This window comes from Neopsephotus bourkii, unplaced genomic scaffold, assembly GCF_033783945.1.
Source record: "Neopsephotus bourkii isolate Nb327-2 ecotype Australia unplaced genomic scaffold, CSIRO-AGI_Nbou_v1 NB_846, whole genome shotgun sequence".
Taxonomy (NCBI): Eukaryota; Metazoa; Chordata; class Aves; order Psittaciformes; family Psittacidae; genus Neopsephotus; species Neopsephotus bourkii.
In genome coordinates, this window is record NW_026901342.1 from 838,625 (window position 1) to 858,863 (window position 20,239).

At 40.0% G+C, this 20,239-nt stretch overlaps 1 protein-coding gene across 9 annotated transcripts in view; it reads right to left on the reverse strand.

Annotated features, from left to right (window-relative positions):
• MTCL1 (microtubule crosslinking factor 1) overlaps positions 1-20,239 on the reverse strand; it is a 107,885-nt gene that overhangs the window by 22,751 nt on the left and 64,895 nt on the right. For 5 of the 9 annotated variants that reach the window (XM_061356305.1, XM_061356308.1, XM_061356306.1 and 2 more), the window contains 4 exons: positions 12,331-12,423; positions 9,295-9,525; positions 7,609-7,797; positions 1,417-1,584 (listed from right to left, as the gene is read on the reverse strand). In XM_061356305.1, coding sequence (XP_061212289.1) covers positions 1,417-1,584; positions 7,609-7,797; positions 9,295-9,525; positions 12,331-12,423 — 681 coding nt within the window. The remainder of the gene's footprint in view (positions 1-1,416; positions 1,585-7,608; positions 7,798-9,294; positions 9,526-12,330; positions 12,424-20,239) is intronic. The other 4 variants (XM_061356311.1, XM_061356312.1, XM_061356307.1 and 1 more) reach the window with 1 other exon arrangement.

The following is a 20,239-nucleotide window of genomic DNA, read 5'->3' on the forward strand; positions in this document are numbered from 1 at the left end:
TTTCTTTCATTTCATTTGCTTGAAAAACTGTAAAAATTAACACCCATGGCTCAGTAACTACGATATGTTACATATTATTACCAGTGGAGCACTGAAGGCAGAAAAGAGCCTGATAAAGCCCCCAGAAGGAAGGGTACAAATCCTTCTTCTCCCTGAGCTGGAATGGCAGCGCCTTCCTAGTGCCAAACATCAGCCAAAGTGTCAGCCTGGGAGTCTATCACCCGCCAAAAGGCAAAGCATGCAAGCTCTAGATTGGCAGTTTCTTGTCAGACTTTCTCTAAGTTTCGCTCTGTTGCTGTCTCAAGTTTAAGGTAAACCTGTCACTGTGGTTTCATTATGGGAGGAGCAAAAGTGGGAATTGATGTTGTTTCCTTTTTCAAGTGATCTGTTGTCTGGAAATGTGGGTGCACTAAGAAGCAGCTGAACTGAGAAACTGAATCTGCTGAGAGAAAACTGCTAAAATGAAAGCTCCTTCCTTCATTCTGGGAAAGCAGCCTATAGTACCTGGGCAGGAAAAGCAGAGCACGCATCTCAGCTCTGTGCGTCAGAGTGAGTCTCTGACGTTCAGTAAATCTCCTAAATGTACCACCCTCCTAGCAGGGAACATTTTTATTGTATTTGTCTTCTGCAGAGAGGCTATACAATTACAAATTTTTCTCCCAAGACCTGAATGTACTAGTTCTCCCACCCCTCCCCTCTTCAGTGTGGAGAATTAGAGGTTTTATGCCATCAGCTTTGGAAATGAATCCTTGTGGGGTTTTTTGCTGATTTGTTTTCATATTGCTTCAGAAACAGTACATTTGTGAACAGCTGGACATGACGCTGTACTGAAGCACCTGGCACCACGTTTTATACACCTACTTTTAACAGTCTCCCATGGCAAGTAACTAGAGCTCTCTCTTTAGTGGGGTACCATCCATCACTAGCCAGTAGCTTTGAATAGCTGGTTTAATGTTAACATATTGATCTACCACTTCAGTATTGTTAAACCACTCTTTCTCTCCTATGCATCAAATGCCACAGTTATGTGCAAAGGCACAGTGACAAGCTAATTGTGAGCACGCCAACTTCAGGACACTTTTCTCTCCTATAAGTACCAATAAATACGGACACCCGCATGTCTCCTTGCCACAGCTGATACGTTACTGGCCAACACTTCTGAGAAAGTACAGCAGGAACAGGTTATGTTCCTTTGTCGCCACTTACGTTATGCAGTACCTATTACATGAGCACTCATGATGGGACAACTGGAATCCAAGAGAAAACTCAAGAGGCAAAGCTTTCTCAGGCTTCAGCAGGGCTTTTAGGCACCAGGGTAAAATGAATAAATGTAGTCCCTTTCCTGGTGTCACAGATTTCCTGTTTCATTAAGAACCTCAGCCATTCTTTATTGGTGTCAGACACAGAGGACATTACCTGCTCGAGGTGACACTTCAGTTCAGTCATTTCCACCTCCCAGGCTGCTTTGTGCAGGGCGTACTGCTGCTGAAGCCCCTGGCGCTCACGCTCCTCGTCCCGCAGCTCTGAGCGGAAGTCATCCAGCAAACCCTTCAGAGCATTCAGGAGCTTCCGACTTTCACTTGCCTGCAGCAACATAGCAAACAAAATCCTGTCATTGGATGGCTGCAGCCTCCAGTTTCATTTTTAGGATGAAAAATGACTACACAACTACTGCATGAAAAAGAAAGTGCCTAGGCTAACTTTTGCATGAGAAAACTAAGAATAGCAATGCCTTCTGTGTCTACAGGCTGCCCAAGGAAGTGATTGAGTCATCATCCCTGGAGGTGTTTAAAAGATGCGTAGACGTGGTGCTTAGGGACATGGTTTAGGGATGGTCTTGGCAGTGCTAGGTGCGTGGGTAGACTTGATGATCTTAAGGGTCTTTTCCAACCTAAATGATGCTTTGATTCTGTGGTTCTATGATTCTACTTCTTGTTAACCCTAGCCCTGAAGCACCCCTGAAAGCCAAAGATCCTTAAATCACTCTGAAAAAGGCACTAAGCATCTTTCTAGATTGAGGACATTTGTAATAACTTCTTTTTTAATACTGTAACTCAAAGCTAGAGTATCATTCCTGAGGTCTGTTTGGTAGCTGGACATCTTATACATACAGTCATTGCTCAGCACCAAATGTCGAATATTTGTAAAATACACATAAAGAAAAGGGATTATTTTTCAATGCTTTTGTTTTGTCAGATAAAATTACTGTGGGAAAAAGAATTGAGTTTGCTGAGCTGGGTATCTCTGCTAAGCTGTCTCACTAGTCTGTACTTCACATTTCTGCTCAGTCCAGGCAGCTGCACACAGATCAGCTTTGCAGCAGCACCTTGTTTGATACCAAAGGCGCGAATGCCAGGTAGGCCACTTTCCCTCTCCAGATGGGAGCAAAGAGTGCATCCCCATCCATGTCTGGTTGAGAATGTCATAGTCACACTGAAATGTCTATGCTCTTGTGCGAGACAGGAGCCAAGAACAGACTACCTGGGGACATACTTGACTAGACAAGTCAAATAAACAGATATTTGCAAAAATCTAAATAATTTTCATGTGCTTTTTTTTTTTTTTCAATGACAATACATATAAAATTGTATGCAGACAACAAATCTGATTTCATATGCTTATCAGAGTTTTGGCACCACTGAACCCACCTTACCCACTTTCCTAATGATTAATCAGACACAACATGGTGCCTTTTTTCTTTAAAAGTAAACAAATGTGGTCTACTTTTTCCAAGCTATTTGATTCATCATACTAGATGTGGAAAAATGACTGCAGGTGCTCGCTGGCTGGCCTATAATCTGTTTGGGCTAATGAAATGTGATGGTGTACAACATGGGGTTTTATAAGGAACATACCCAGAGAAGCAGAATTAATTCCATTAACATTTAATGACAATTAGCATTTTCCTACTAGACAGCAGCAATCTCCATTGTGCATGTAAGATCACTTACTTTTCAATACGTAATGAGATTTTATGTTTCCACCATGAATTTTTGTGCTGATACCCAATTAAGGCTAAAGTCTCCAAACATTTCAAGCCCCTTGTGTAGTAATCAGAATAAGAGCTCTTTTGAAGGTTTGTCTTTAGTGTCACAACAGGAGCTGCTGCGTATTGAGCACATTAAAATCTGGCCTCATCCTCTTTAAAAACCCTAACCCCAAATGTCTATGAAGTGCTTTCATTCAAGAGCCGCATTCTGTGTTTTCTGGTATGCTGCATAAAGCTTTCTCTGGCCAAGTAGTCTAAAGACTTCATGAGGGGAATGAGGCAGAAGAAAAATCAAACTAAAGCAAGCTACATCCCTCATTCCCATGCATATATTTGATAGCTTTAGAGTCCTGTAAAATTAAATTTGCAAAGAAAGTGATGGACTAGTATATATTGCAGCCAAAAGAGCATCACTGCAGGTTTGTAGTCTACTGAGATGATGGTATGTCTTATTTCTAAAGGCATTACATAAATGTCAGTGTTATGAGACAAGTACCCCAGGTGCCCCCTGGGCTTGCTGGGATTTTAATTAACTTTCCAATATAAATTCAATTTTGGTTACATACTTTTAATTCCTGCAGAGAAGTCTGTTTTTCATGACTTTGTATTTACAGTCTGAAGTTGGAGAGGTCTGTGACATTATTTTTTCTGTGTTGCCAAACTGGTTTTGGAGAATAGACAAAGTGCTTTTGAGACAATGTGCTCTGAAACATGACATTTACCTCTAGATATGCTTTAGATTCCTGCTTGTAAAACTGCCAAACAGCTTCTGCATAAGCCTCATAGATACATAACATCCCCTTCCTCCCAGGGATGTTGTACAGGCAGAAGAAACGGGTCATGGCTGATTCCCTGGACAGTCTCCCATACAAGGAGCTGGCTCTTTAGTACCTTAGCAGTTACTGAAATTTAGAGCACGGAGGAATCTGACAGATTCACAACTGATCTAAGACAGGGGAATTACAAAAGCAGTTTGAAGTCTTGTATCCACAACTCAGTATTTATAGATAAAGGAAACAACAGCTAACAGTAAGTAAAAACTTCATGCAGTAAACTGCAATTAAATTCCAGGACTTTGGAGTCTTACTAAGTTGAGTCAGCCCCACAGAAGGAAACCTCCAGCTCCATAAAAGTTTGGGACCAGGGCAGTTGTTTGAAGCTTGGTTCTGCTTTTAATCACAATTCTTTTTTCTCTCAGAATTTCACTTAAGAATTTAGCCACAGTCTGGGATTACAAGCAGTTTAGTAGAGAGTCAATTAAAACCACAAGGTCAAGAGTCTAAACAGTGAACAAGAACTATGCATTTCCTCTGTCTAATCACAGGTCTACTCAAAAGTGAAGCTTGATTTTGATGCAAGTAACTTCAGTGCTTTTAGGTCTATTGCTTTGGGCTTTTCCAAATAGCTAAGTATTGAAAACAAATACTGTATGAGCAAAAAAAAATTCTAATTGGGGTTTTTCATTGTTCCACACATGTATAGGTTTTTAATGCTTCTTCCACTGGACCACAGATGTGTAAACTCTCTTATTCACCTTCATCTTACACCATCCAACAGGCATCTCAGCCTTTCTATTCAACCGAACACAAGCTGTTCCTTTTTCCACAGGCTATTCTCCCTGATCTCTTACTACACACATAGAAACACTGACTTACAGGCAGCCCTCCTCTACTATGCTTTCAGCTCTATTCTTATCTCCTGCCCCTGACCAGACTTCCTGTTTGGTTTCTGAGTCTTGCCAGTTCCTTGCCTGACCCTTTCTGCAGTGTACCTCAGCTAGAAGCCAAGGGACAACACCATAAAGAGAAAGATTAATTGGCCCTTCTCTGAGTCCCCATCTACTTTGCCTCTCATCAACCTACCTTTTCCTGCCCTTTCCCCTCTGCAATGTTTCATCCCTCCACACGCTGTTCACATAAAAATCAAAGGCAAGCGAGATGCACACTTTCCATCAAGCCAAGTACCTCAAATCTTAATAATATAAAATTAAAGGCTTCTTGTTGAGATTAAGGTCTCAGGCTTTACCATTGTTTTGTCAAAACAATTCCACTTTCCAAGCAGGGTGAGAAAGTCAGCAGCAAGAGTGCAGGCTGAAAACAGAAGCCATTAAATATTAATATTAAGTGTTAAAAATAAATATGGGTTACTTCAAGTTACTGTAAGCCCTTTATTTTTTCTGACCTAGTAATCTCAGCCACTCCTAAGCTATTGCAAAATTTCCTTCCTAATGCGATACAAGCGCTGATGCATTTCATCTTGGAGCTTGTCAGGCAGAACCAGCAACTTAGGGCCCTCTCGGGTGGATGCAAACCTTGGAGACCCCAAAACCCTGAGGGTTTTTCAGCACAGCCTGACTTGTCAGTTGTATACTGGGGAGTGAGCACTGCTGAGATCCAACCCTTCACGAAGGATGTGCTCTGGATCTATGATACTCTCAGAGCTTTTAAAGCTGGGAAAACACAGGTGAAGTGTTTTCTTGCGCTGTTTTTCGTTTAATGTGTTTTGGGATCATGTATGAATTAAGTGGAGATCATGTTTATGGGTGAAAGTCTGTAAGGTTTTTAGGGCAAGGACCAAGTTCTGTGAGGTTTATGAGCAAAAGTCCTGCATACAGGACCATCCACCACAGTGCGATGGTCAATTCAGGGCCAACTGATACTAAGATGTGTGAGGGCAGAGCAAAGCTATGGCAGAGCTTCAAGAGCACAGGTGTGTAGGTGGCTACTCCTCTGTCACAGTCCTTCAGAAGACCATTCCTATGCCCTGTAGCTATGATAACATCAGAATTAACCTTCACTAGAGCTTACTATTACTATGCCAGAGAATAATCATGGGCCTTTCTTCCTACTGACAAAGCCCTGTAGCACTGAAAACCCTTGTTATGTACCTGTCAATAAACACAGCACTTGTTAAAAGAATGACTAGCATGAGCAGGCAAAACAAATAATAGTGCTTAGAATGAGAACTGTTTAGCAAACTCACTCATTTTTGCAGTGTTAAAATAACACTTTTTTCTGATTGGAAAAGATGAAACCCATTTTACCGTCACAAGTCCATTTGCCTATCATGCACTATTCATTATCAAGAGGGGCACTGAGATGTGCTCTGCTCCTACGGACCATTTATTTAAGCAAGATTAGCTGGAACTGCTGTATTAGAACAGTATGCAATTTATACAAAAATGAATTATAAGCAATCCTACTTCCCGTTGCTTCCACCTTAATTGAAATTAAAGTCTAAGCAATCATTATTTTAAAGAGGACATAATTTATTAGAATGTTCTTGGTAATTTTAAGAGATTTATATGGAAAGTTAGTACATGATAGAGTCTCTACTAAGATAACATGTTGGTTTATATTTATTTTACTTATTCTGGGTTAAATCAGTCTACAAATGGAATGACATTAAATGACATACTCAGAAGCATCCCTTCCATGGCTGCCTTCAGCCTCTGAAACAGAAGAGCTTGCTGAGAGGATGACAGTGATGTGTCTGGGAGACTGGCAAGGTGGAACCTTTCCAAATGCCAAACTGATCAAATGAATACTACCTTGGTAGCACACTTCACAGAAAATAAAAGCTAGAGAATGCAGTTGTCAGCTAACACTATGAAGAAGGAAAGCAAAAGACTGTATAAACTTAAAGCAGAATATGAAGCAGCATAAAGATCACTGTTCTCTACTAGTTTTATTCAAACAGAAATTCTAACTGAAGTTACATCTTGAACTAGAGAAGTAGGTTGCAAGCAAAGTATTGTGGTCATAGAATGCATGTATTTTGTCTGAGAGCTCTTGCTGTGGAGCGGGCTCCCAAGTCAAGGGCCCAGATAGAGATGGGCAAAAAGCTTCAAGTCCTTTTTCACTGAGCTTGTGTTTTACAGAGACTTCTTGTTCCATTCCACTTATGATTGCAAATAATACTACATGACAAGATGTTCTCATCTGAATGTTTTCCATTTTAAAAATATCAGAAGATGCTCCTGAAGAACTGTTGGAAGCTTTAAGTCTGTCCCCTTTGAGTGTTTGCTATTATTATTGTGAGCACTGCTGGTATATGAAATGCACAAAGGAAAAAACTAGGATACATGGCAGTATTTTGACAGACACAGTCAGGGCACAGGATATGTAAGGGAGAAGTTAGCATGATTTACTTTTAGGCACTTAAAAACAAACCCAGTGTTGGGAAGGAACTTCTGCATTCTTTTCCCATCTTTTCCAAGGGAAACATAAAATAGATGTGATAGCTTTTTAAATGATTTAAAGAAAATAAAATCAGAACTTCTCACTAAAAGCTTGACAGTAGAATAAAAGAGATGTGCTTAGGCAAGAGGAGCATGTAAGTTCTCCAAACTGTCACATACTGATAGATGTTTCTGGGAAAACGGCCACGAGAGGAAATAGGATTTTTCACTGATAGTATCTGCCAACAGAAGAACAGTCATCACGTGGCTCCTGATTAAATATAAATGTAATGGATGAAATCCACTGTAATTGCTGTGTAGCTAGAAGTATTTTTACAAGTACGATTCTAGGTGATTTAACACAGCAGCAGAAAAAAATGAATTCTCTTGGAAAATCCAGTTTCCATTCCCAGGGCATGATATACAAATGGTATAGTACCTGCTTCTGCTGCTGTAGTAATTCTGCAGTCTGCAGCTGTGGTCCATGATCAGCGCTGTCTGTGGAGGGACGCTGGGAGAAATCTGTCAGTGCAAACACAACATCCTCTTCCTCCTCCTCTCGCTCTGTGTCATCCACCTTCTGCTCAGACTGAATGCCGAAGCCTGGGACAGCCTCAGGGTGCTCGATCTAAAATGCAAGAGATGGGAGACATCAACGCTATTTTGCCATTTACCTCAAGGACAGAAATTTATTAAAGGGCTAAGGGAAGAGACTATCTTCCCCTGCATCCCTGCAATGGGATATATTGACTTCTATCCTGCAGGCTACAGGAAACGATCAATGGTGATATATGACATGTTGTGTATGTGAACCAGCACCATGCAGATGTGCAAAATAGGACATGTATGCAGCTGAGAAGATGGGTGTAACGTAGCACAGTGGATATAATTCATCATGCATTAATGAAAAACTATACAAAGCACTGGTTTATTGTCTGATGAAGATATGGAGATCAGGAAGTATCCGAATCTATCACTTTATTCTCTCTAATGCATTAGCAAAACACATGACTCCAATAATGACTGGAAGTGGATTGATTATAAATTAACCATTCAAAAAATCCAAACAGGAGAAAAAATGAAAGTGATTTTGATATCAGAAGATGAGCTAGTTTACACAGAAGCAAATTAGTGCTGTTGAAGTAAAGTAGAAGCTAAATAGCTACTCATCCCTTGTTTCTGACTCGTATTACCACAGCAGTTGAAGGTAAAGATGTTCATCCACCCTTCATCTAAGAATACAAAACACTGGAGTATTCAACTTACACATACTCCTAACAGACCTGAAAGGTTACTTGCACTGCCAAATGCAACAAACCCTGAAAAACACTAGGCATGTAAATATCAGAAATACTGAGAAAAACTACTTAGTTGCCTTAGCAAATGGTTTCAGAATTGCATGAACCTGCAAAATGAATCTATTATTCTCAAAAAATCTGTATAAAGTGTCAGAATGGACAAACACTTTTTTGTTTTAGGTAAGATTTCCAAAGCAAACAGTGATTCTGGATGTGCAACTTGACAGAGTTTAGCAGCAGCTTTCTTCACAGTGCATGTTTGCTGGCAATCACACTCCTGCTGAGATGTGTCCTCTTGGGGATTCCAGGTTGTTATGTACTTCTGAAATTCCTGATCTTAATTTAGTCACTACTTGGAAAATCACTGTGATGACTACTGCTATACTGCTGCTGATGGCGAGAGACTTGTGTACGGAGAAGAGGAACAAACAAGAATGAATCACTGTAAGTTCCCACAAAAAGCTGTATAATTCCCTTGCCAACATGAAAACAGAGCTTCCCTCCATCTGTATTGCTGAAGGCTTTATAAGGAACACACTGTGCACACAATGAGAAAATGACAGAACTCAACCCATCTAAAGAGATTTGACTCTACCAGCTTGCTAATAGTTATTTTCTTTCATAAAATTATTCAGGAGTCATATGTGGAATATACTTTAGCACAAGACAACTTAAGATATGGTTTCATGTTTAATTTGAACCCCCTTTAAATCTAGATGTATTGATAAAGTTGCTGTTGTCACATCATATTTAAAGTCTACTCTTAAAGAACTGCATCCTAGTACCTCACCGCTTGCAACTTCATTGTGTTAATAAGGGACAGTTACCTCCAAGATATCCTCCCCTTCCTCCTCCATTCGCTTGCCTTGCCGCCAGTGTTTCAGCAGCCATTTCAGTTTCACATACAGAAGAAAGGTGTCCTGCTTGAAATGCCTGAGTTCTTGCTGCAGCAGACTTTTCTCCTGGCTCCAGGTCTTCTCCTCCAGTTTGTTCTGCAAAGTCAAGCTCTGCACTTCCAAGTCTTTCCTCCGCAGGGTCTGCATATGCTCCTCCTCCAGCTTGAATGGAATGACAGACACCATGTCAATAGGGTAGTGTCCTGGGGCAGTTTCCAGCACTTTTACTTTGTTGGGTGAGGCAAACTGAAATCTCTAATTTTCATCAGTAGTGAGCAACTATTGAGCTTGGCTCAATAAGTTCCTCAGCAATTACGACTGTCGAGGAAAGCCAAAAAGCTTTGCTTTGATAACCATATGCAAGTAGCTAGCTGTGTAAATGGACCTGTACTTTAAAGATGCATGAGACCTCTGCTATTGCTTAAACATTTTATGCCACTCATATTTTTCTCTTGATTGCATCCATGCACTATGTTCCCAGCACAGCCATCAGCCCACATCGCTGCGCATATCACACCTAACAAATGCTTTTGCAGCCATTCCTACAAGGTGGTCCCAGAGCTGCCCTTCAGCCAAACTGGGATACTATCCATGCCTCTTCCGTCCCCAGCCACAGACTCATCCTATCCTCTGTGATTATGTCTCCCTCTGCTTCTGGAAAGGCAATGCTTCTGAAGGAACCACCTCCAGCATCTCAGATATAACTACTGGTCCCTTACTTGTCAACAGTTCATACTTGGAGGCATCTGAATGACTCACAGTAAACAGTTTCTCATTCTGATATGACTAGATCAGGGACACACACAGGAACTGAAGAGACAGAAAAAGGTTGCAGCTTGGCATTCAACATGTCTCAGTTTCAGTACTAGAAGCACGAAGAAAAGCTCAGTCTTTGGAATTACATCTGTTTTAACACAAAGCCACCTGAAACATTATTCTTTAAATGTGACTTCTCCCTCAAGATGTCAAAATCAAACCATACCATGATCTCTTCCAACAGCACTTGTACAAGTGAGCTGTACTACATCTCATATTCTGCATGGATGAGACAGTGTTTCCATTTCAACCAAGCAGTGGTTCACATTGATCCAGAAAGGTAAATGGAAAATAAGTACAGAGCCACTGCTTACAGATGCCAGTTTCTGTTATTTTCCATTCTGGGGAACAAGAGCCTCTCCCTTTGCTCACCAGCTCCATAGATGGAATCTACAAAAGCCATAGTACACTAATGACCACAACAATTTGAACCATAAGAACATATCCTGAAACAAACAACACTGACACAGGAATGAAGAATACATCAGAGTTTCTTCTTCAGGAGCATGGACCGCTTTGAAATTAATACTGCTAAGAAATACATGCTTGATTTTCGTGGTAACATTCAGTTGCCTTTGACACAGGCTACTGGTCCCTACTAGATTGTTTACTAAGGACTTGTCTGCCCTTTAAATGGTGTGCTCTGGCATGATGCAAACTTTCAGCATCTAGGTTACTATGCCTTAAAAAGTCTGATTAAGTAAAAATGATTTACAGTAGTTGCTAGCTTACATGGGTTTAAAATGCAGCTTACAAGTAGTTTGGAACAAAATTAGCTACAATGACCAAAAAACCCCATACACGCAACTCCTAGTAACACTCATGGAAATTGTACACTGCTAACAAACATCAATCTGACAATGTTAAACACTGCTAAAATTGGAATAGTAAAACACGTGCTTATTTTAAACTTAGTCTTTACATAAGAGAAACAAATAGGTTCTGTGTTGAGGTAGATTCTTCCACCAAAAAGTTATGGTTAAATACAGCAGAGATCTGAGTCATTTCCCCCAGAAATCTTGGAAGATTATAAAAAAGGAGGATATTGACAGGATGGGCATGATCTGGAAAAAATGAAGAATCCAGAAGATGCTTTTATTCTTCTGTCTGTCAACATGAATAGCAAGCTTTGATTCTGCTGCATTTTTCATTGTTTTTACAAGCTGTTATGATCTAAGTCTCCATGGTCACAAGTTCTTGCAGAAGACCCTGGTGGAGGTAACTTCACAGAATATTATGCTTTTTCAATGGACAGTTATTGCAAAAGAAAATAACTTCAAGAGGCAGGCATAGCTTCCAAAAAGCTTTCATGGCAAAAGCAACCAGTAAGGAAATCGATTTACTGGTTGCCTTCAAAAGCCTTCATGAGAAACCTCCTATGGAGATCAACTGGAAATTAAGACTACCTATGAAAAACCGGACAGATACCACTTGGGCATAATGAGATAAGCTGGCAAAGGAAAAATGCTCTAGACGATACAACAATTATGCTGAATTTAGTCCATGAAGTATATTTAAAAAGAAAACTGCAGTTAAGAGCCAAACAGCCTGCAAAAATTAGTAGCAGATTTTTTTCGCTGTAGGAGCTAGAGATCATAAAAAGATTGACTAATCTGTTCCAGCCTTCAAAAGAGAAGGGGGAGCCCATGTAACAAAATATCATTTATTCAGCAGTTATGAATAAGAAGGTTAGGAGCATGAGAAATACTAAAAAGTCCTGATTTGTGTCTCAGTTATGCGTGTGTAATGACTCCTCCAACTTCAGAGAAGTGTTGGACTTCCTTTGCACTAGGAAGGCTCAGAATAAGGCATAGAGCCAAACTGTGCTCCCAGAGATCAAACACACCCTTCCCCAGCTCGCAGAGAGCTGAAGGGGCTGTTACAATTCCTCAAGCCTTATTTCATGTCTCTACCTTGACTTGCCCCACACAGGGGAGGACAAAACTACTCTCCGCCAAGCAGAGAAGCCAGATTCAAAGTTGCAGAACAGGCCTGAGTTTATGTTTCCCCAACTTCCAGATTCTTCATTTACTCAGAGGAGGTCAAGCAGGCATGGCCATCAGGACACAAGTTGCCATGGTCCTGACAAACCAGGTCCATAACACATGTCATGGTCACACGTCTCTCCCAGCAGGTGGGTTTCGTATTTACCTGGATGATCTTTTCTGTAAACTTTTCTTGCTCCTCTCGGTGAAGTCTTGTCTCCTGCTCAAGCTGAGCCTGAAGCTCCTGTATCGATACATTCTGTACAGGTAAAACATGGGAATCCCTGAGCTGATCAGTAGGACAAAGGGATAGGTTTAGCAGAAAATGTGTCTCCGTGGTGGAAAAAAAGGAGAAAAGAAAAGAACTGCAGGACAGACATCTGCACAACCCATGGTTATCAATAGTTAAAAACCAAAGCACAGTGTGCAAATAAACAACAATGCCCTAAATATGTGTGGGAATTTCCTGTGTGGCTTCTTCTGAAAACTAAAGCTGGGATGCTGATGTTATACATTGGATATTCCCTTCAGGCCTCTGCTCTGGGTTTGCACTCATGTAGATGAGACAGTGCCCCATCAATGGCATTTGCCAGATGAGCTCCTATTTACAGCATTACATATTTGGTGGCATATTTATTTATGAAAATCAAAGCTATAAAAATTTTACCATCTCTGCAGAAGATGCATCTAATATACGTTGGACCCAATTATTTATTCAATTGCAACACTCCTTATTAGGCAGTTAATGGAATAACATTTATATACTGAAGAAGCATATAAGGTCCTTTTCTTCAGATACATAACAGCTCTCTGCACAAGTCAACTTCATTCTGCGATTTCTACTCAAAACAATTACTCCACAAATGTCACAGGGATAAGCTGTGTGAGCCTGAGATATGACCAAAATGCTGAAGTATCTCCCCTTTCAGTTCCTACACCATTCTAATCTTAATACTTCTGTTTTTTTGTTATCTTTAGGTTTGGCATCCCATCCACTTTACTTCTGGATGTTATTTAATTAAAAAATAAAGACCCAAGAAGGCAGAGTCAGACATCATCATTTATACTATGTTAATTAATCTGGTGACACTTATATTCCTGATCAGAACTCTTCTGTCTCTCACATAGGAGCTAAAACTGACTTGTCTGTACAAAGATGATGCTCAGCCAGATGACCTCCTCTTCACATATATGATGACAGAAAACACTGTGGCATGAAACTCCTGCTTCCCAGAGTAAAGACACATTTAAGGCAGGGATCACTTCAGGCTTCAAAGCGTAATCCCAAATTCTCTGCTGGCCAATGTCCAGTGCGCTTCAACCTCAGTAGCTGCAAAGATGTAACGCAGGTCGTGGGACCACGCTCGGGGCCTGCACTGCCATTTTCCCTCTGACATCAGCCCTGGCACTCGTATCCTCTCCCCAGGCACTCCTCCTACTTCCCAAGAGCAAAACCAACTGCTGTTGCTGTTTGAGATGTGGCTGCTCTTGCTGGGACACTTCTGGTTATTCATAAAGTATTTGTCACTGGAACAGAGGCTGCTCTGCTCCTCTAGGGAAAAAGATCAAAAATCCCATAAACCATTGGCAGGAAGAGACTTGCCTGGAAAATGAAATTCACCCTTACATACACTTTCTGGGCCTTATCAGTTCCTTTTTGTCTTGATTCACTTATTGACTTGTGCAAGTATGTTTTGTACCTGAGGAAAAGATGCTCCCAGCCCTCTGAAACGTATGCGTGAAGTGACCAAGAGAATGTTATCTGCCTTATCGAATTAATCTTACACCTTAATGTGTCTGCAGATATTTTGCATTGCACAAAGGCAAAAATCTGGTCACAATAATCACTGATCTTAGTATGCTTCTCCTTGCAGCCATACAATTACGCATTTAGGTAGGTAGAAATACTGTTGGTCTTGGGATACCTGAAACTGGAAGCTGAATCAGAGCAGCAAAATTTACCAGGAAGATAAGGTGTGAATTTTCACGATGCACTTCACACTTGTGTTTTCCAATGAACAACAATTTGGTAAAAGATCATTTGTTCTAATTCATACTAGAATTAATTGGAATCACTTAGTGTATACGGATAACACCTTATGTCTGCAAAGTTAAAGCAAGAAAATTATTAACTCATACAGGTTTTAGATAAACATAGCTCATGAAAAGACAAGTTTCAGGAAACTTGGGTGATAGGATTGTGTGATAACTGTTGGAACTACTAAGAAGAGATTAAATACATCATAAAGACAGATAGACTATTACATGCACACTAAACAGTGCAAATCATCTTACAATGCTTTTCCTCTTTAAAGACAATATATTTTCAGAAGTGGTAAAGAAAACATGACAAAAAGCACTTCATGCATGAATGCAGAGCTGCACAACTTTTTCCTTCCAGTGCAACCTGAGGACTCTTCATAATTTATAATGTCATGTAATGTCATTACCACCAGTAGCATTGTGATTCATACGCTCAAATCAAGGGAGATAAGCTTACTTAAGCACCTTATAGATTGCTGCTAAATGTCCGGATCATGAATGAAGAACAGATAGAAATGCATCGTGATATTTGTGTATGCAGTTCAGGCATCTGATATTACACTGATGGGTGTCTATATGTTTACACGTGGAAATCAGGCCCTATCATACACAATCATGTAATCAGCATTTAGTCTGTGGCACAGCTGTAGTTTTGGTTTGGTTTGGTTTGGAAAACAACACTGCTACAAAATTAACACAAAAATTGGTAACCTGTTAATTTTCATTCTTTGTTTCCTTTGTTTTAATTAACAAACGCTCTACACGAAGAACAGAAAAAACCTTGAGACTGCCACTACACATTGTACTGACACCACAGGAACAGACACAAACCCACAAGACACGAACATAATATGACTGGAACTAAGACCTACTGCTATGCCACCACATCACCACAGAAACAGCTACACTTCATTCACAGCTTCACACCGACAAACGGCTTCCCAATTAATGCATTTCCAGATCCACTTCCATTCCTGTCCTTTTGGTCAGGCAGTGCCAAATCCTTCTGCTGAACCCTTTTCCACTCCAGAACAAGCTAATCCATGCCGATGCCTTTACCTCAAGAGGATAAGCAGAGAAAATTCATCCACGCTTTGGGGGCTTCACCACCACATCCTTATTGCACTGACCCCTTTCCACCCTTCTCAGCATGCTGACAGCTTTTCAGGTTACGTTCCAGCTCACACAATCCCACATTTCTGCCACGACTTGTTTTTGCGTGATTGCCAGGCACCATGAGGTACAGCTGGGTTTCACCTGTGCTTTTTCTCCATTTTACCATAGCTAATTACAACCTCAATTTGCCTGCAAACTCAATCAATTTATATGCAGCAACTGTGAATATCAAATTTCATGGAATCTTTCTTTTTGTTCTTTTTTTTTTTTTCAGGAGAAATTGAAGGAGGAGCATACCCTAAGGAGGCAGGGTAGAAAGATGCTCTCCAGCATTTGTGTGTAATTCCAAGGAAACCAAAAGATAAATATCTTAAGCTGCTTCCCTAATGCTACGTTATATGCTTTGATATTTGAACCTTACATTTGACCATGCAGTTTAAAACCTGCTACTTTTTCACATGCGATTGCTGACCATTGCATACATACAATCAATCAGATCAGATGCACTTCCAGTGCATTTTGTATTACTCTTCGTAAGCAATACACATCTAACTGAATTCTCAGAGGTTGCTTCTCAAGATGTACTCTTCTCCTCACCCCTTGAAAATAAATTACATTTATTCCATTTGTTACAAGAGGCAGTTGTGTAGTTATTTGTCTCTGCTTATATGGAGAGAGAACACTTTGCTCTAAGTCTTTAAAAAACACCCCATTGTATGGATAGTACACAAAGTCTCACTGAGTTCAGTTAGGACTGCAATATCCAGATTTACATCATAAAGGGTCTTTCAAGCCATTATATTGTCAACCTTTACAGAATCTTGCATAGCAAGAAAGAGTACAATTCATCAAAGTAAATTATTCTTGCTGCCCCTAATCTTGGTGGGAAGGTATACTGTCAGCATCAGTTTGTCTTTTTCTTCCCACAGCTTTGCATTGGAAGAACAGTAGACACTAAGACATACAACTTGCTATGTGTCCTCATTTGCTGAGGGTTGCGGTGGGGTTTTTTTTGTTTTTATTTTTTGTTTTTGTTTTTCTTTTTTTTCCCCCAGAAGAAAGGGACACCATGATGTATAAAACATTCACGGCTTGCTTTCTGTGAAAGCAAAATCTTAAATCAGGGCAAGAGAAAAGGATGTGCAAATTCTCAGCACATGCCTGGGAGCTGCAGCAAAAGCCATCCAGCTGAAAAGTTCTCACAGGGAATAATGAAAATCACACAGAAGGAACACAGATATTCCAAACCCAGCTAAAAATACAACTTTCAAAGTATAGACCGAAATTCTCCCCATATATCCAAAATGGTCCACACAGAAGTGTTGATTCAAAGCAGGTGATAAAGTGACTTACCTAACTTGCACATCACTGTATCTGGCTGGTCCACACCGAACCCAGGGATTAACTTAGAGTAATAGAGATGTTTTATAATTCTTATGGGCATGATAAGTAAGGAAAATGGATGAACAGAATAAGAATGGCCTAGAAGAAAATACTCTTCAGTGTGTGCTCTTCCCACTTTATTACTAGACCTTGTGGAAGACTTGCTTCTTAAGACATGCTCTCACCTTCTCTAGCCTATTTAATTTCACCTTGATTTTAAGTACTTTGTAACTTATATTAGTGGTAGCTAACTGTTGGAGAGAAATACGAAAATTGAAACCTAAAATTCAAAAATATGCTGAATATTTGCGTATCAGCAAACAAACCATGTAGAACAGACTTACCTGTCAGATTTTCAACATCAGACCTCATTTAACTTCCTTTTTTCCTCTCTGTATCAGAAGAAATAGGGTAGCCCTAAACCTCAGTGAGAATGCCCCATCCCTGGCAGTGTTCAAGGCCAGATTGGATGGGGCTTTGAGCAACCTGGTCTAGTGGAACATGCCCTTGCCCAAGGCAGGGTAACTGGAACTAGATGGCTTTTAAGGTCCCTTCCAACCCAAACCGTTCTATTATTCTATCTGCTTTTATTTTAATTCTCTTGTGACAACTTATTCCTTGTAAATGAATTCACTTCAGTGGTTGCTTTTCCATAACCTGGAGTGTCAGAGGTTTTGTGGCACTTTTCTACACAGAAAAAATGTGTAAGTCTTTAAAAGCCATGTGTGAAAATAATCCAAATCTGAAATGCAAAGACAAGTGCTTTTGCCATTGGTGATATGTACTTTGGTAAGGGCAGAACTGATGCCCTCTGAAGAAGCAAACAGAACTAGGAGATACAGCTCCCTTTTGGAGCATTAGGTATCAAATATATCAAACAGACTATATTTGGTCATATATGAATGTGAAAGAGTGAAATTTTTCTTGTCCAGGATACCTTCTTGTTTCTGAATAAACAGGAGGAGGCTGCTTAAGTAGGTAAAATAGGTAAAATTCACCAGATGAAAAATTATTTACCATTTTTCCCATTAGTTCCAATTTGTTGCTATAGTAATCACTTGATTTGTGCCGGGCATCTGTTCCACAAAGCATTGTGTTCCCTTTTTTAAGTTCCTCTGTGTCTTTTAGTCAGGGCAGTTCTCACTTGTTCACTTGCTTTTTCTTTCGATGGTAAAGAATGATTTCCCCCTCCCACCATAACCCAGCTCTGCAAAAATCATGAATAATGGATCGAACATCCACTCTGATGGGCTCCAACCTCCAGCAACAGCAGCTGAATGCTTGTTTCAGCAAGGAAACAAAGCCCTGATCTTAAGGCAATTTTGAGATATAATTTCCCTTGGACTGTGACTCTAACCCACCTCTTTAACATGCAAATATATTCTAATGATACTGTTGCACTAACAACTGCAGTGCAAAGCCCAAACAAAGGCAGATGTTTACAGTTAAGCTACTGGGTAGTTTCAAGCACAAGTCAGTCTGCATTTTTCATATTTAATCAAACAATTAGGCTCCCACAATGCTTATTTTTAGAAATGGGAGAAGTGGCTAAATGGAAGCTGCTCAGCACTGCTTGGGAAAATTTTCATTTAAAATTCAGCTGGGAAAAAAATAAAATTGGAAAAAAATAAATTTAGAAAAATGGGTTTCCTTGCTTAAAAAGAAAACATCAGCCTCATTGAAATATGTTGCTCTAATGTGGGAAGTCCATATGCAGTAAGAAGATCATCAATCAATGTTATCCACTAGCCAGTGCATACATTTTCACTTCTAGAGAAAGCAAATAACAGCTTATGTGTAGCCATCTCTGCTGTGGGCATTGAAAGGTTTGAGTCTCCATCTGAATTTTCTGTGGTAATTAAAACACCCCTTTGGTATTTGAATAGTATTCTTTTCCTTCTCATTCATCTGGTACAAAAAAATGGTAGGTTTTGCTAGTGGGGTGTATGACATCAAAAAAGAGTAAAAATGATATAATACAAAATTATTTGGATGAATCTTCTGCTTCACTTGGGTTTGACTATTACAGGTTCTAGGATTTCAGTTTCAGTGTAAAGCAGCATAATATTCGTTGTTGCTTAAGGAAACCTGACTGAAGCAAAGACCTTAGCCTTCAACGTTTTCTCAAGTGAGGCCATTTAAGCCCCAGCCTTCCCCATCTTTTGAGCACATCTGGGCGTAAGCTAGCTAGTTTCTACCTTTGATTACGATTACTGGCTAGTTCCTTGTCAGGCTATGGTGTGAAACTATCCACCCTCTGTTTAAAGGCAGATTGCTGTACATAATTTACAAACCGTTATCCCCTGCTGAGAAAGTTAAAAAAGATGTTGTGCAAAAATTAGCCAAATCCTTAATTCTAACAAAGGACTCATATATATAAGATTTAATATAATAACAAGGCTAACCTAAGGTAAAGCGGAATTAATAAAGATAATAGAATTTAAACAGAAGTACTGTAAACATTTTCTGTGGGCATTTTCTAACCTAATCTACAATAACTATTGACCAGTACAATTGCAAAAGGATCCATGCTGAACAGCAAGGTTTCTCTACCTCATTAGCCCATTTCACAGCTGACAAAGAAAGATTTTACCTTTCAGTGACTTACGGTGTCCTGGGTTTATCAGATATCCCTCCTCAAGTTTATTAAGTAAAAGTGAGAAGTTGGAAGAGAAGCAGCTGAACAAATAAATTATAGTAATACTACAAAAACTCTGCACTGTCAGGAGAATTCAAAACAAGCAAAACAAAACCAGCAAAGAATTACCTGTGTTAAGATGAAGGGCCACTCTCCCTTTAATACAGCATCAAGCTGCTTGGCTACAAGCCACCTGAAGCCTTTTGTTTCTACCCTGCTTTCTAGTGGTTGTTACCGCTTACAAACCTAGCTGTACCAGTCAGCATTCTCCTTTTCCCAGAATCATTTAGGGGTTTCAGCTATATTAAGGACTGCACAAGTGGTTTTAGTTATAAACACATTAAAACCCATCCTTCACTAGAAGCTACTCTAACCACCCCAGTTTCAAGGTGGATTTGGCTTCCCAGTGGCCAGCAGAAAGGTTTTTCAGTGCTCCAAGCTTGCCTTTATGGAGACAGATTAGAAATAAGTTTCTTCAGGACTCGTTGTAGTGTCTGGATAATCTATGTTCATGAGAAAGCAGCTAAGGAGATGTTTACTGAGGCGGATACAGCCTCTGCATGGATGAAGGTTTAAATAAAAACTGATTGATGTTTTGATGAATGGAAAAGTACTCAACAACCCAAACAATGGAGAATTCTGCTTTAAGGAAGTTATTTTGGAAGCTGCAGGGTGCTGTGTTCCTTTCTGAGAATCACCATGAACACCAGCTTCAAACCTTCTCCTGCGCAGACTACTGCCAGGCAAAATGTAAAGTGATCTCTACCTATAGACTATCAGATTTAAAATATCCAATAAAGAGAAACCTGGAAGCATGATTTCACATCATAGATGTGAATCCCTTTTCCAGGGATCTTTCATTTCTAGACTCAATTTAGTGGGTCCCTGAGCCATG